Source organism: Mobula hypostoma, chromosome 1, assembly GCF_963921235.1.
Source record: "Mobula hypostoma chromosome 1, sMobHyp1.1, whole genome shotgun sequence".
Taxonomy (NCBI): Eukaryota; Metazoa; Chordata; class Chondrichthyes; order Myliobatiformes; family Myliobatidae; genus Mobula; species Mobula hypostoma.
Genome location: NC_086097.1, coordinates 111,092,495 through 111,110,189, shown reverse-complemented (window position 1 = coordinate 111,110,189; position 17,695 = coordinate 111,092,495). Strand labels below are relative to the sequence as shown.

The following is a 17,695-nucleotide window of genomic DNA, read 5'->3' as shown; positions in this document are numbered from 1 at the left end:
TCAGAAGGTGCAGGGTAGATACATCCCAAGGAAGAGGAAGTATTCTAAAGGCAGGAAGACACAGTCGTGGGCGACAAGGGACGTCAAAACCAACATAAAACCAGAAGAGTGGGCATATAATAGAGCAAAAATTATTTGCAAGTTAGAGGATTGGGAAATTTTTAAAAACCAGACAGAAGGTAACTAAAAATACATGGGAGGGGAAGATGAATTGTAAAAGTAAGCTAGGCAATAATATCAAAAATAATACCAAAAGTTTTTTTCAGATATATAAAGAGTAAAGGGAGGAGAATAGATATTGGACTGCTGAAAAATAACACTGGGGAGATAGGAAGGGGGACAAGGAAGTGGTGAACAAACTGAGTATTTAGCATTCATCTTCACCATAGAAGTATGCTGGAAGTTCGAGGGTGTCAAGGTGCAGAAGTGAGTGCAGTTGCTATTACTGGGGAGATGGTGCTCGGGAAACTGAAGGGTCTGAAACCTGATGAACTACATCTCAGGTTTCTAAAAGAGATAGCTGAAGAGATTGTAGAGCCACTAGTAATGGTCTTTCAAGAATCAGTAGGTTCTGACATGGTTCCAGAGTGATGGAAATTTGCAAATGTCACTCCACTCTTTGAGAAGAGAGGGAGGCAGAAGAAAGGAAATTATAGGCCAGTTAGTCTGACCTCAGTGGTTGGGAAGTTGATGGCATTGATTGCTAAGGATGTAATTTCAGGGTATTTGGGGGCACATGATAAAATGGGTCTAAGTCAGCTCGGCTTCCTTAAGGATTGGAATTCTTTGTAGACGTAACAAACGGGATAGACAAAGAAGAATCATAGGATGTTGTTTACTTGGATTTTCGTGGTGTGCAGGAGGCTGCTAAACAAGGTATTACAGGGTAATTATAGCCCAGGGTATTACAGGAAGAATACTTGCATGGATAGAGCATTGGCTGATTGGCAAGGAGTGGAAATAAAGGGAACCTTTTTGGACTAGTGGTGTTCCACAGGGGTCAATGTCGGGTGCACTACTTTTAATGTTACAATATATGTTAATAATCTGGATGATGAAATTGATTGCTTTGTTGTCATGTTTACGGATGATATATATCGGTAGTGTTGAGGAAATGTAGTCTATAGAATGATTTGAACAGATTGGGAGAATGGGCAAAGATAAGTTCTTTATTAGTAAGGGCATCAAAGGGTAGGAGAATGGGGTTAAGAGGGAGAATGTATCAGCCATGATCAAATTGTGGAACAGACTCCGTGGGTCAAGTGGCATAATTCTGCTCCTACGTCTTATGGTCTTATGAGTTTCCACTTTACTAAAGAATCCCTGGGTTTGCAGTTTAATGGTGAATCAAAAATAAGACCTGAACATGCTAGATCTGTATGTCATGAAGTTTAAAGGTGTCTGGATATAACTTGGTATAATATTTGGGCTGATGACTTTTTCTAATTTGCTTTTTTATTTGAAGCATATTTGTGCCTCTCTGCTCTTGGTTTGTTTTGGCTGTTAAGAATTTAATATTTATATTTTCCTTTTTCTTTTTTGCTGTTTATACTTGAACAGTAGTAGTATTCCTGAAAAGTGGAAAATTTTCTCATGCTTAGTTTGGGCTTAAATAAAGCATATCATGCGAATTAAGCTTCTGTTAACGCTGGAATAGTCAGGTGATGTGGTTTTAATAAGAGAAACTTTGGTAGTTATTTGAATGAGAGTTCCTTTTGTACGTAAAAGATCAAGATGCTTTAGCTGTTGCTCCCTTTTAAACAACGTCCATGATGTTACTTGGTTTGAAGGTGCTTGACTATTTTACTTATTTCAGCTGCAAATCCTTATTGTCCTTTTGCAATGTCTGGAGATTGTTGTAACTTGTTTATAACAGGAATCTAGAACATGTTGTCACTGGTGCAAAAATGATTTTCTTTTGTCCAACTCAGTGGATCTTTAGAAAAGCCAAATTCTAATAGAATGTGTGGAACATACGGTCTAACGCATTGTTATTTTATTACTGAGATTTCCATAATTTCCTGAGTATTTCTTTGTTTCCCTTTCTGTTTGTGAACGAGACAGCTGTTGGCCGAGATGATAACAGAGCCTGCTTTTCTCTCTGAGTACACTATCTTTGCTCTGGAAAGCATCAAGCGGCTTAAACCGCTGAATATCAATGTGGTGAGTCCTCCCACCCTACCAGCAATGCCATGGTAGTGTAGGAGAAGCATTTTGGAAGAGAAAATTATGTTGCTTGAAGCTTGCATTTTTTTTTCCAAGGCATTTAGTACTGAACCTTGAGTTTATCTAGGGGTTTCAATAAGTATTGTTGATGTCTACTTTGCAAACATACTCAAATAGTGCTTTAAGTGTCTGTTCAGATTTGGAGAATGGGAACTTCAAATATGGGAATTGTAAGCTCTTACCTCCAACAGAATAATGAAACCCTTAAATAATCAATATATGGTTTGCTGTAGAATATTAACCAGGTATTGCTTTTGAATACCAGCTGACGTGAATAATATCCACAAATGCATGTTTTATAAATTAATACATCAAAGCAAAGACTAACTTAATGTTAACATCTTGAGCTTGGTTATGTTGTGTATTTTATTAAACTTAGATAGACTGAGCTATTAAATGACTATTTCATTGCCTTACTGTAGCACATCTGATGTAACATTAAATTGAAACCAATTGACAATGTCTGTCAAGGAGTGTAATTGTAAATGCTAACAATTATTTATAGAACGCTAGAGTGCTGAAGCTTGCCCCTCAGCCTAGCAGTTATCGACATTAGCCGCATTTCTTTAAGACGTCATTTTGAAAATCCTGTTTCATACAAAAACAGACGTTGCTGGAAATACTCAGCAGGTCAGGTGGTATCTATGGAAAGAAGACTGCGAATGTTTCCGTCCTGGATCCTTTCTCAGAATTTTTTCCCTTTGAAAGACGTTGAACAAGACTTGGTAAATAGAGTTGCTGTGTCAATTGAATTTGTAGCATTAACTGGATTCTAACTCCCTTGTTACCCTCGGCCTCTACTTTGGGATAACGAAAATTGTTGCTTCACTGGGCTACACAAGGACCCCTCAGATATGTTGTGTTTAATTGGACTGATGGGCTGAAAGGACCTTGAAGTTTGGTACATTGTGCAAACTTCCCAGAGTTTGCACTATGTGAGAGCTATTAACTGACCGTTCACCCCCCTCCCTTCCCCCAAAAACATCAACATTAATTGTTGGAGGTCCCATCTGGAATTTTGTGTTGGATTCTCTAGTGCAGGAAAGGTACTGACTTCAATGGGAGCACAACGAAGATTGATCAAAATTATATGGCTGTTAATGAAGTTGAGGTAACTACTTGCATCAATTTGGATTCCTTTAAGTAAAGGCAATTAAGGTATAATTTAATTGAGGTGTTTAACATTTAATAAAAGGTTAGATGGAATTAGCATTTAGTCGAGAACTGTGAACCTTAAAATTTGATGCAAACCATTCAAAGTTCAGAAAACACTTGTTGGAAACGATTGCAGAATCCTTCAGCTCTTAAGCTGAAGTATTCTTAGAGCTAAAGGAATACAAAAAACTGAATACTCTAGGAATTTTGGTAGTCAAGGGTATAAAAGTCACTTCTTCACCACCCCGTCACTCCTATTGTGCCATAGGCTGAAAGCAACTCACCAGAGTCCTTTGTCCCAAGCCAGCCTTTCAAGGTATAGCCCATATTTGAAGATCCTTCCTCTGCGAGGGATGAGGTCTTTGGAACTTCTGATGTTTCTGTCACACTGGTTTTTTTTATGGGATGGGGTTGCTACTCTCATGCCTAAACAACCTCCTTTTGCAGCCAGGCCTGGAACCCCCCCCATGGTAGGTGAGACTGGAACTAGGAGACACAGCCTCAAGGTTCAGAGGGACATATGTCAGTGGCCTTGCGAAAATCCAAGTAAACACATCCACCAGCTCTCCTTTGTGTGATCTGTTTATTACTAAGCAACACACATCAAAGTTGCTGGTGAACGCAACAGGCCAAGCAGCATCTCTGGGAAGAGGTACAGTCGACGTTTCAGGCCGAAACCCTTCGTCAGGACTAACTGAAAGAAGAGCGAGTAAGAGATTTGAAAGTGGGAGGGGGAGGGGGAGATCCAAAATGATAGGAGAAGACAGGAGGAGGAGGGATGGAGCCAAGAGCTGGACAGTTGATTGGCCAAAGGGATAAGAGAGGATCATGGGACAGGAGGCCTAGGGTGAAAGAAAAGGGGGAGGGGGGAAACCCAGAGGATGGGCAAGGGGTATAGTGAGAGGGACAGAGGGAGAAAAAGGAGAGAGAGAGAGAGGAAAAAAATGTGTATATATAAATAAATATACACATCCATCTACGCTCTGTCCGCCAGAGAAAGCAGGATCTCCCAGTGGCCACACATTTTAATTCCACATCCCATTCCCATTCTGACATGTCTATCCACGGCCTCCTCTACTGTAAAGATGAAGCCACACTCAGGTTGGAGGAACAACACCTTATATTCCGTATGGGTAGCCTCCAACCTGATGGCATGAACATTGACTTCTCTAACTTCCGCTAGGCCCCACCTCCCCCTCGTACCCCATCTGTTACTCTTTTTTATGCACACATTCTTTCTCTCACTCTCCTTTTTCTCCCTCTGTCCCTCTGAATATACCTCTTGCCCATCCTCTGGGTCACCCCCCCCCCCGTCTTTCTTCCCGGACCTCCTGTCCCATGATCCTCTCGTATCCCCTTCTGCCTATCACCTGTCCAGCTCTCGGCTCCATCCCTCCCCCTCCTGTCTTCTCCTATCATTTTGCATCTCCCCCTCCCCCTCCAGCTTTCAAATCCCTTACTCACTCTTCCTTCAGTTAGTCCTGACGAAGGGTCTCGGCCTGAAACGTCGACTGCGCCTCTTCCTATAGATGCTGCCTGGCCTGCTGCGTTCACCAGCAACTTTTATGTGTGTTGCTTGAATTTCCAGCATCTGCAGAATTCCTGTTGTTTGCGTTTAAATTCACTACTGCGAAGCCTCTTCCGGTGATGCCTACACCGAAGAAGTTTAGATCCTCTCTTCGACGGGAGTTCAGTGAAACCATCTCTCACTGCTCCCCATCTGTGATTTCTTCGGCTCTTCAACTTTTCGACCAGACTTTGACTCAAACTCGCTATCACAGCCATGTATCCTTTCTTGGAACATGCCTCCGTCGCCAACTTACTCCAGTTGGCTTTAGGATTCGTTTCCAAGCCTCTCAATTTGGACCTTCTGAGGATCCCAGGTACTCACATTTTATTGACTCTGCCTCTCGCCGCTTCTCCCGTCAAGCTCTGAAGGCGACGCTGTCCGCCATGAGGAGGTACTTGGTGTCCCTATCCCAGACCCTTCCACACCTTCGGGACACTTTCTTCGCCGTCTGTAATGGTCCTACCCGCTATTTCATCCTCCGTCGGATCCACGCCTGCAATCGCCGTTTCTTTGACTTTGTCATGTTAGGCAAAGATCGCAAGATCTTACATCTACGGACTCCAGAGCCTGCCGGCCCCGACGCTAGCAGGCATGAACTTTCGGTTGCGGCCACTGCCGTTGATCTCGGCGGCTCCAACACCTCAGGACATATTCAAAACCCGGACTCCAGCAACGACCACGGACACCTTCACAGCGATTGCGCAACCACCAACTGCGACTCCAGCCTTGAACTCCAGGCCGGGTCTTTATGTGCTGCTGTTGTGACTCCCGTCTCCCCTTCCCCCACCACCACTCCGCAGCCCCGTCTTCCTCAGATCCCACCGTCAACTCCTGGGCCCTCAGAGGCTCCATCTTCCTCTCACCCCAACCCTCCCCTCTCCATTGACACCCCCAGCCTCCCCCCTCCCCCCTCTGATCCCAGCTCTCATCCGTGCCGGGTCTTTACCATCCCCTCCGACCTTCAACTGTCGGAGGCAGAACGCTCTGTTCTCAGTAAGGGCCTCACGTTTGTCCCCCTTCGCCCACACCTCAGCGAGTTCCGTGTTCGCCATGATGCGGAACTTTTCTTCCGCCGTCTCCGTCTCCGAGCCTACTTCTTCGGCAAGGACTCTTCCACCCCCACCGATGACCCCTTCTCCCGTCTTCAACCCTCCTCTTCTTCATGGACACCCCGCTCTGGTCTTCTGCCTGCTCTGGATCTCTTTATTGCCAACTGCCGACGGGACATAACCGTCTCGACTTCACCGCACCTTGTCCCCATTCCAACCTCACTCCTTCGGAACGCTCTGCTCTCCACTCCCTCCGCACTAATCCTAACATTATTATTAAACCCGCTGATAAAGGGGGTGCTGTTGTAGTCTGGCGTACTGACCTCTACCTTGCCAAGGCACAGCGCCAACTCGCGGATACCTCCTCTTATTTACCCCTCGATCGTGACCCCACTAAGGAGCACCAGGCCATTGTCTCCCACACTATCAACGACTTTATCCGCTCAGGGGATCTCCCATCCACTGCTACCAACCTTATAGTTCCCACACCCCGCACTTCCCGTTTCTACCTCCTACCCAAGATCCACAAACCTGCCTGTCCTGGCCGACCTATTGTCTCAGCTTGCTCCTGCCCCACCGAACTCGTTTCTGCATACCTCGACACTGTTTTATCACCCCTTGTTCAATCCCTTCCGACCTATGTTCGTGACACTTCTCACGCTCTTAAACTTTTCGATGATTTTAAGTTCCCTGGCCCCCACCGCTTTATTTTCACCATGGATGTCCAGTCCCTATATACTTCCATCCCCCATCAGGAAGGTCTCAAAGCTCTACGCTTCTTTTTGGATTCCAGACCTAATCAGTTCCCCTCTACCACCACTCTGCTCCGTCTAGCAGAATTAGTCCTTACTCTTAATAATTTCTCCTTTTGCTCCTCCCATTTCCTCCAAGCTAAAGGTGTAGCTATGGGCACCCGTATGGGTCCTAGGTATGCCTGCCTTTTTGTTGGGTTTGTGGAACAATCTATGTTCCGTGCCCATTCTGGTATCTGTCCCCCACTTTTCCTTCGCTACATCGACGACTGCATTGGCGCTGCTTCCTGCACGCATGCAGAACTCGTTGACTTTATTAACTTTGCCTCCAACTTTCACCCTGCCCTCAAGTTTACCTGGTCCATTTCCGACACCTCCCTCCCCTTTCTAGATCTTTCTGTCTCTGTATCTGGAGACAGCTTATCCACTGATGTCTACTATAAGCCTACTGACTCTCACAGCTATCTGGACTATTCCTCTTCTCACCCTGTCTCTTGCAAAAACGCCATCCCCTTCTTGCAATTCCTCCGTCTCCGCCGCATCTGCTCTCAGGATGAGGCTTTTCATTCTAGGACGAGGGAGATGTCTTCATTTTTTAAAGAAAGGGGCTTCCCTTCCTCCACTCTCAAGTCTGCTCTTAAACGCATCTCCCCCATTTCACGTACATCTGCTCTCACTCCATCCTCCCACCACCCCACTAGGAATAGGGTTCCCCTGGTCCTCACCTACCACCCCACCAGCCTCCGGGTCCAACATATTATTCTCCGTAACTTCCGCCACCTCCAACGGGATCCCACCACTAAGCACATCTTCCCCTCCCCCCCTCTCTCTGCATTCCGCAGGGATCGCTCCCTACACAACTCCCTTGTCCATTCGTCCCCCCCATCCCTCCCCACTGATCTCCCTCCTGGCACTTATCCGTGTAAGCGGAACAAGTGCTACACATGCCCTTACACTTCCTCCCTTACCACCATTCAGGGCCCCAAACAGTCCTTCCAGGTGAGGCATCACTTCACCTGTGAGTCGACTGGGGTGATATACTGCGTCCGGTGCTCCCGATGTGGCCTTTTATATATTGGTGAGACCCGACGCAGACTGGGAGACCGCTTTGCTGAACATCTACGCTCTGTCCGCCAGAGAAAGCAGGATCTCCCAGTGGCCACACATTTTAATTCCACATCCCATTCCCATTCTGACATGTCTATCCACGGCCTCCTCTACTGTAAAGATGAAGCCACACTCAGGTTGAAGGAACAACACCTTATATTCCGTATGGGTAGCCTCCAACCTGATGGCATGAACATTGACTTCTCTAACTTCCGCTAGGCCCCACCTCCCCCTCGTACCCCATCTGTTACTCTTTTTTATGCACACATTCTTTCTCTCACTCTCCTTTTTCTCCCTCTGTCCCTCTGAATATACCTCTTGCCCATCCTCTGGGTCACCCCCCCCCCCGTCTTTCTTCCCGGACCTCCTGTCCCATGATCCTCTCGTATCCCTTTCTGCCTATCACCTGTCCAGCTCTCGGCTCCATCCCTCCCCCTCCTGTCTTCTCCTATCATTTTGCATCTCCCCCTCCCCCTCCAGCTTTCAAATCCCTTACTCACTCTTCCTTCAGTTAGTCCTGACGAAGGGTCTCGGCCTGAAACGTCGACTGCGCCTCTTCCTATAGATGCTGCCTGGCCTGCTGCGTTCACCAGCAACTTTTATGTGTGTTGCTTGAATTTCCAGCATCTGCAGAATTCCTGTTGTTATACACATCCATCCTCTGGTTTGCAGAATAATGAGAAATGCAGTTTTATTTCAAAATCAGAATCAGGTTTATTATCACTATGTCTTGAAATTTGCTTTTGTGACAGCAGTACAGTGCAAAGATATAATTTAAAAAGTCCAGTCACAATTAAAAAATTAATAGTGCAAATGAGTAATAGTGGGTGAGTGTTCATGGGCTGTTTCAGAAATCTGATAGAGTGGAAGAAGCTTACGCTCCTGTACTGTCTCTTTGAACATAAGTACATAAGAAATAGGAACAGGAGTAGGCCATCTGGCCCTTGAACCTGCTCTGCCGTTCAATAATATCTTGGCTTATCTGACCATGGACTCATCTCCACTTGCGTGCCTTTTCCCCATAATCTTTAATTCCCCAACTATGCAAAAATCTATCCAATCTTGTCTTAAATATATTAATTGAAGTAGCTGCCACTGCTTCATTGGGCAGAGAATTCCACAAATTCACCACTCTTTGGGAAAAGCAGTTTCTCCCCTGAATCCCTTAATTCTAGTTTCTCCCACCAGTGGAAACAACTTTACTGATTCTATCTTATCTATCCCTTTCAAAATTTTATGTTTCTATAAGAACTCCTGTCATCCTTCTGAATTCCAGCAAGTACAGTCCTAGGCGACTCAATCTCTCCCCATAGTCTAACCCCCTCATCTCTGGAATCAACCTGGTGAACTTCTGCACCGCCTCCAGAGCCAGTATATTCTTGCTTAAGTAAGGAGACCAGAACTGCACGCAGTATTCCAGATGTGTTCTCGCCAGTACCCTATATAGTTGCAGCATAACCTCCCTGCTCTTAAATTCAATCCTTTTAGCAATGAAGACCAAGATTCCATTTGCCGCCTTGGGAGCCTGCTGCACCTGCAAACCAACCTTTTGCGATTCATGCACAAGCACTCCCAAGCAGCATGCTGTAATCTTTTACCATTTAAATACTAACCTGATCTTCCATTTTTCCTTCCAAAGTGGGTAGCCTCGCATTTACTAACATTGTACTCCATCTACCAGACCCTTGCCCACTCACTTAACTTATCTATATCCTCTGCACAATTTGCTTTTCCACTCAATTTAGTGTCATCAGCAAACTTAGATACACTACACATGGCCCCATTTCCCAGACCGTTAATGTATATTGTTAACAGCTACGGATCCAGCACCAACCCCTGATGATTGCCAACCAGGGAAACACTCATTATCCCATCTCTCCGCTTTCTATTAGTTAACCAATCTTCGATCCATGCTAATGTAACCCTCAGGCTCGCCCGGTTCGTGTTCATCCAGGGGAAACAACCTTTGGCCCCGCCAAACTTGGAAATCACGTTTGTGTGGATGCTCTGTAATGTACCACCTAGTTATAAACCCACAACGCAAAATATCAGACGGTACACCATATGCAATTAAACGATTGAATTTTATGAATCTTAATCCGAATATAGGGTTAGTAATGAAAATAAAAAAAAGGGCCCAATTCAAGGAAAAGTCCAAAATTCACGTTGGAGCTCACTCAGTAGTCGTTCTTCCACCATCGGTCTCCTCCGAGCGTCGCCAATTTTCGGCCCGTCAGATCCCAGTCCACTCTGTCCAGTGTTCTACCAGCCCTCTCCACATGCGTCTTCCTTCTTCATCTTTCCTCGACAAAAGACCATGAATAAACGTCCTTCCAGGTACACAAGACAAAGCAACAATCTCCGATTGGCTAACATGCAATACCACAGTCCTGTTATCTCCAGCCATAACCCAAAAATTGCTGCTACAGAGAAACGGTTACCTCAGCAGTGAACATTACAGAGAAGCCATTACGTTAGCCTTAGCAGTGAAACATTACAAAGAAGCCATTACATTAGCAGTGAATCCTTACAGCACGCTACACTGATACATCACCACTAGCTCTGTGCATCCTTATCTTTATAAGTCTTTTATGTGGCACCTTATTGAATGCATTCTGGAACTCCAAGTAAATAATGGCCATCTGTTCCCCTCTATCCACTGCACTTGTTATATCCTCAGAGAACTCCGGTAAGTTTGACAGCCAGGACCTGCCTTTGTTGAATCCGTGCTGCATCTGCATGTTGGATCCATTTCTTTCCAGATGCCTCGCTACTTCTTTAATGATAGCTTCAAGCATTTTTCCAACTACAGATATTAAACTAACTAACCTGTCTTTTACCTACATCCTGTTTTTTTGAACAGTGGCGGGACAGTCGCCTTCTTTTAATCTCCTGGGACCTGTCCAGAGTCCAGAGAATTTTGGTAAATTATCACCAAACCCTGTATGATCTCTGCCATTTCTTTCAGTAGCCTGGGATGCATTCCATCAGGACTAGAGGACTTGTCTATCTTTAGGCCCGCTGGTTTGCTCAGGACTACCTTTTTAGTGATCCTTGCCTCCCATTGCATCCATATCATCTCATATCATTGACGATAGTAATGAGAAAAACGCATACCCTGATGGTCAGGGTCCTTAATGATGGATGCTGCTACCTTGAGGATGATGTCCTTGATGCTGGGGAGGATTTTGCTGTGACAGAGCTTGCTGAGATTACCATCAGCTAGAGCCTCTTTCGATCCTATGCAGTGGCACCTTCATACCAGATGGCTATGCAACCAGTCAGAATGCACTCCACGGAACATCTGTGAGATATTGACACCCAGGAACTTAAAACTGCTCATCCTTTCCACTGCTGACCCTTCAATGTGTTCTCCTGACTTTCCATTTCTGGAGTCCATAGTTAATTCCTGGGTCTTGATGTTAAATGCAACACCAGTCACCCAGCCAATCTCTTTCTCTCCTGTATATTTCTTATTGACATGTGAGATTCTGCCAACAACAGTGCTGTCATCAGTGAATTTTATAGATGGTGTTTGAGCTGTACCTGGCCACAAAGTCATAAGCATAGAGAGATATTGTCAGTGAGGAGGAGAGTTTTGATTTTGGAAGTTGAAGATAAGCATGAAGGATTGTGGATGAAATGAGAGATCTTTGTGTCTAAGTCCATAGTTCTATGAAGGATGCAACTCTGGTGTATGGCATGCTTGATCAGGGGATAGAAGGCATATTTCCTTAAATGCTTGGTAGGGATATTATTGGAGAAGATTTTTAGTGATGGGGTCCACTCTCATCTGGAAAAGCATAGACATAGATTACACAAACTGGCATGGGTTTGTATGTGGGAGTTTGTGCCAAAAAACTTAAGTGGGTTTTTGAGGAGGTGACAAAGACAATTAAAAGTAGGGCAGTGGGCTTTATTTATTTATTTAGCAATAGAGCTCTTCAAGCCATGCTGCCTCAGCAACCCAGATTTTAATCCTAACCAAATGATGGGACAATTTACAATGACCAGTTAACCTACCTGGTATGTATTTGCTCTGTGGGAGGAAACGGGAGCACCCAGGGAGGACATACAGACTCCTTAAAGATGATGCTGGAATTGAACTTCAAACTACAACGCGCAAGCAATAATAGTGTCTTGTCAATATGCTACTGTGGTGCATGTTGTCTACATGAAGTTTAGAAAGCATTCCCCAAGGTCCCTTGTGCAGGTTGATCCAGAGAATTAAGGCACATGAGATCAATGGAGACTTGGTAAATAGATAAAAAAATTCGCTTGGCTTTTGAAGATAGAGGATAGTAGTGGAGGGGTGTTACTCTGATTAGAGGTTTGTGACTTGTGGCATTTGACAGTGATTAGTGCTGGGACCTCTATGATACGGATATACGATTTTGATGAACATACAGGTGGGCAAATTAGTAGACACAAAAATTGGTGAAGTTGAGTAATGAGGAAGGCTGCACAGATTCAGCAGCATGTAGACGAGATAGAAATGTGAGCAGAGAAATGGTAAATTAATTTTATTCCGGGCAGGTGGCACTTGAGAGGTCAAATGTAAGAGCAAAGTATACAATAAATGGAAGGACACCTAACAGCTCTAATACATAGAGGGATCTTTGTGTGCAAGTCCAGAGGTAAGAGTGGTAATCTAAGTAGACAGGGTTTAAAGGAGGCCTATGACATACTTACCTTTATTGATTAAGGCTTTGAGCAGAGATTTCTGGCAGTCATATTGCCCCTCTATGAAATTGGTCAGGGCAGATTTGAAGTAATATGTGTAATTCTGGTCACTGCATTACAGAAAGGATATGGAGAGGCCACAGAAAGCATTCATGGGGATTTTCCTTGGATTTGAGAGAATTTACTATTTGAAGCCCTTAGACAAACTTGCGTTGTTTTCTCTGGAAGGGTGACTTGGTAGAAGTGTACAAGATCAGAGGCATAGATAAGGTAGATCGTCAGTCAGTATTTTCCTCAGGATGGACATCAGACGCTAGTAGACATAGGTTCAAACTGTGAAATGGGGGAGTAAGAAAGTATAAAGAAGACATATATAGCTATTTTTTTAAAACAAGGAGGTGCGTGCCTGGAAAGTGCTACCGGGGAAATGGTGGAAGCAGATATGATAGCAATGTTTAAAAAGCATTTAGAAGTCTGAGCAGAAAGGGAATAGAGATATGCGTCATGCAGGTGGGATTAGTTCTCTTTTGACTTTATGGTTTCTGCAGACATGGTGGTCGAAGGTCCCGTTCCTGTGCTGTGCTCTGCTACCTTTTAGATGTTAAGTAATGGGACATTATTTTGCAACTTGATAAATCAGTTTTTAAGCCACAATTGGAGTTTTGTGTGCAGTTGTGGTTGCCACATTACAGGAAGGATGTAATTGCACTGGAAAGAATGCAGAGGTGATTCAGAGGACATTGTCTGGATTGGGGACTTGATTGGGTGATCTGAGTTTGTTTTCCCTGGAGTAAAGGAGGGGGATAGATGACCTCATGAGATTATGATTGCAACCCTATATATTCTTCCTGAAGTAAAGTGTGCAGAAAAACTAGGCATCCCAAATCGAGCTGTGGGACAATTTGCATATCTTCTGTTTCATTGCATTTTTGATTGTTTTCTACACATCATCATTTTGATCATACAGCTACATTATCCATAGATCTTTTTGGACTTTACAAAATGTAGTCTATTCTATCCTTTTTGCAACACTTTTGCTCATTGGCTTAATCGATTAATCAAAATGATCTTCTGCTGAGATCCGTGGCATATCTGTCTGCAGACGTAAAGGGGCTCTTCAAGTTATGGCAGGGTTTCATTCCAGTGTACTGTTCATAATCAGACAAGTTGGAAATGTGGTTGTGGACCAAGTTTCCATATGGCACAAGATGCCTGCATCCCCATAGCAGCTGGGCAAAACCAGCCCACCAGTTTCCCTAATCCTCTGCTGTAGGTCGGAGACTGCACTTTTTCACTTTCTGCTCTGCCAGCCAGGATCGCCCAGTGGCCAGCTATTTCAACTTCACATCCCATACCCACCCAGTCATGTTTGTCCACAGTCTCCTTCACTGCTAGATAATGGCCAAACAAAATTAGAGGAACATCACCTCTTATTCTGTGTAGGTTGTCTTCAGTCTGGTGGCATAAACGTTAAATTTTCAAAGTTCCACTCCACCTCTTTGCCCAACTATTTTTGTTTTCTTTCTCCCCTGATCTAACTGGCTCTCATCCTTTCTCCTCCTATCCTCATGATTTATGAGGTCATTGTGCCAAAAGTTCTTAAGACCCAACCTACCCGTGGTGCCACATTCAAGGAGCTATGGATCTGTATTCCCCAGAGCCCTTTGTTCTACCGCACACCTCAGTGCCCCTCCATTCACTGTGTAACTCTTGCCCTGGTTTGTCCTCCTAAAGTGCAATGTTGTTTGCATTAAGTTCCATCTACCCATTTGAGCTGGTCAAGATCACACTGCAAGCTTTAATAGCCTTCCTTGCGGTTCACAAAACCCCCAATCCTGACTTCTTCCTCAAATTTGTTTACCTTGTTATTTAAATAGATAGGTACTTTATTGATCCCAAAGGAAATTAGAGTGTCACAGTAGCATTACAAGTGCACAGATATAAATATTAGAAGAGAAGAAGAAAGAATAAAAAGTAAGTTACCAAAAACATTCTTGGGGGGGGGAGGGGGGTGGTCATCATTTCCCCGGCTATAGGTTGACTCATTTTAGAGCCTAATGGCTGAGGGTAAGAATGACCTCATAGAGCATTACAGTTGTCTTAGTCTATTACTAAAAGTGCTCCTCTGTTCAGTCAAGCTGGCATGCAGAGGGTGAGAAACATTGTCCAGAATTTCCAGGATTTTCCGTAGGGTTCTTTGTTCTACCACAGCTTCCAATGTGTCTAATTTGACTCCTATAACAGAGCCAGCCTTTCTAATCAGTTTTTTGAGCCTGTTGGTATCACCTGTATTGATGCCATTGCCCCAGCACACCACCGCATAGAAGTTTGTACTGGTGATAACAGACTGAAGGAGAGGCTTGCATACTCAGTCTCCTCAGCAAGTAGAGGCAAATCTGGCTCTTCTTGTATGCAGCCTCTGTGTTGGTGCTCCACTCAATTCTGTCATCCAGGAACACCCTGAGGTACTTGTAGGTCCTCACCACATCCATGTCCTCACCATCAATAGTACAGGAAGCAGTGCAGGCTTAGTCTTCCTAAAGTCTGTCACCATCTCCTTTGTCTTACTGATGTTGAGCTGCAGATGAATCAGCTTGCAGCATTTGACGAAGTGCTCCACTGGGTCCCTGTAGTCATTCTCCGGTCCTCCCTTTATACATTCAGCTATTGCTGAGTCATCAGACAATTTGGGTCAACCCTAATCTTGAGACAGTGACTCCAGATTGTGGATTCTCCCACAAGTGGATATATCCATTTGAGCAAGACCCTTCGAGATAATTTCTGTCAATTAGAGACTACTTAGAAAACATACATAAGTGCATGAGATGTTTTTTTATTCTCAGATATGTTATATAAAATGCATTTATTTCAGGTATCTACATTGATATCTTTAAGTGTTACTAACTTTCAATGCATAACTAAACAGAACTTTTATGTTAATAGCAATGGGAAATACACTGTTGATTTACACATTTTCAGTTGATGAGATGTTTTCCTCGAAGGAACTTATTTCCTTATCAAGAACTGTAAGTGGGGACTGAAGGAAATTAAAAAAAAATAGTTTTTCCAGCAGATAGCTTGTTGAGGAACAGAGACTTGTCAATATAGAAGTAAGATGCAAAGTTTTGGGGGAAGTATGGAGACAAAATTTGGCTCTTTGATGGGATGCAAAATGTGATTAGGGGCTGGAGGTTAGTCAGACAGAAGATGGTTGGTGTCATTGTCTGGGGACCTGCTTTGGGTTAATTGCTCAGAGGTGGGCTTGGGTATATAAGTTATGATTATGGTTTGTTGAAAATAAGAAAGAGGAAGCCAGTCCTGAAGAGGTAGTGAAACCGGATGTCTAAATTTTGTAAAATAAAGTTAGATATTTAAAGATGAGGATAAGAGTTGGCTTTAAGATAATCTGGTGTTTCTCAAGCTAATAGAAGCACAGTGGATGGAATCATCTCTTGCTATTTTGTACGTTTCTGCGACTATAAGTTCATATTCTTCAGCAAACCACTTTCTCCTGCTTGAGAGTACTATTTACAGATCCAGTCTGGAAAAAGCTCAATCAACTGTTAAGTGAAGTCATATATAGTTGTGGTTAAACATTAATACCAAGGGTTAATCATAATTTAGCCAAAGGGTTGTGAATTTGTGGAATTTGTTGCCATATGCAACTGTGGAGGCCAGGTTGTTGGGCATATTTAAGGCAGAGATTGATAGGTTCTTGATTGGACATGGCATCAAAGGCTACGGGGAGAATCAGAATCGGGTTTATTATCACCGGCATGTGACGTGAAAGTTGTTAACTTAGCAGCAGCAGCAGTTCAATGCAATACATAATCTAGAAGAGAAAAAAACTAAATAAAACAAATAAGCAAATCAATTACAGTATATGTATATTGAATAGATTAAAAAAACATAAAAAACAGAAATAAAAAAAAAGTAAGTTAGTGTCCAAGTGTTCAATGTCCATTTAGGAATTGAATGGCAGAGGGGAATAAGCTGTTCTTGAATCGCTGAGTGTATGCCTTCAGGCTTCTGTATCTCCTGCCTGATGGTAACAGTGAGAAAACGGCATGCCTGGGTGCTAAGGCTGGGAACTGGCGTTGAGGAGGAGATAGAAAAAAAAAACAGGATCACCTATGATTAAATGGTGGAACAGACTCGATGGGCCTGCTGGCCTAATTCTGCTCCCTTGTCTTATGGTCTTATAATTGATCAGATTATCAGCCCTGTGTAATCAGAATACCAGTTGGTCAATTTTGAATAATCAGAATCAGGTTTAATATCACTGGCATACATTGTGAAAGTATGATGTTGTGGGAATATCAGAGACATGGCTTCAAGTGGACAGGGCCTGGGAAATGAATATTCAAGGTATACATCATATTGAAAGGACAGACTGATGGGCAGAGGTGGTGGGGTGGCTCTGTTGATGAGGAATGATATTCAGTCCCTTGCGAGGGGGGACATAGAATCAGGAGACGTAGAGTCAGTATGGATAGAACTGAGAAATTCTAAGGGTAGAAAGACCCTAATGGGAGTTATCTACAGGCCCCCAAACAGTAGTCTGGATGTAGGGTGTAAGTTGAATCAAGAGTTAAAATTGGCATGTAGCAAAGGTAGTGCTACTGTTGTTATGGGGGATTTCAACATGCAGGTAGACTGGAAGAATCACGTTGGTACTGGACCCCAAGAAAGGGAGTTTGTGGAGTGCCTTCGAGGTGGATTCTTGGAACAGTGTGTACTGGAGCCTACCAGAGAGAATGCAATTCTAGATTTACTTTTGTACAATGAACCGGATTTGATCAGGGACCTCGAGGTAAAGGAGCTATTCGGAGGTAGTGACCATAATATGATAAGTTTTAATCTACAAAATGAGAGGGAGAAGGGAAAATCGGAAGTGTCAGTATTACAGTTGAACAAAGGGAACCACGGAGCTATGAGGGAGGATCTGGCCAAAGTTTAATGGAACAATACCCTAGCAGGGATGACAGTGGAACAACAATGGCAGGTATTTCTGGGAATAATGCAGAAGGTGCAGGATCAGTTCATTCCAAAGAGGAAGAAAGATCCTAAAGGGAGTAAGGGGAGGTCGTGGCTGATAAGGGAAGTAAAGGGCAGTATAAAGATAAAAGAGAAGAAGTATAACATAGCAAAGA

At 43.8% G+C, this 17,695-nt stretch overlaps 1 protein-coding gene across 3 annotated transcripts in view; it reads left to right on the top strand.

Annotated features, from left to right (window-relative positions):
* The window catches only part of golga4 (golgin A4), a 266,334-nt gene that overhangs the window by 35,958 nt on the left and 212,681 nt on the right, over positions 1 to 17,695 (top strand). For 2 of the 3 annotated variants that reach the window (XM_063054789.1, XM_063054779.1), the window contains exon 3: positions 2,065 to 2,163. The exons of the other annotated variant lie outside the window; for it this stretch is intronic. In XM_063054789.1, coding sequence (XP_062910859.1) covers positions 2,065 to 2,163 — 99 coding nt within the window. The remainder of the gene's footprint in view (positions 1 to 2,064; positions 2,164 to 17,695) is intronic. 3 annotated transcript variants of the gene reach the window in all.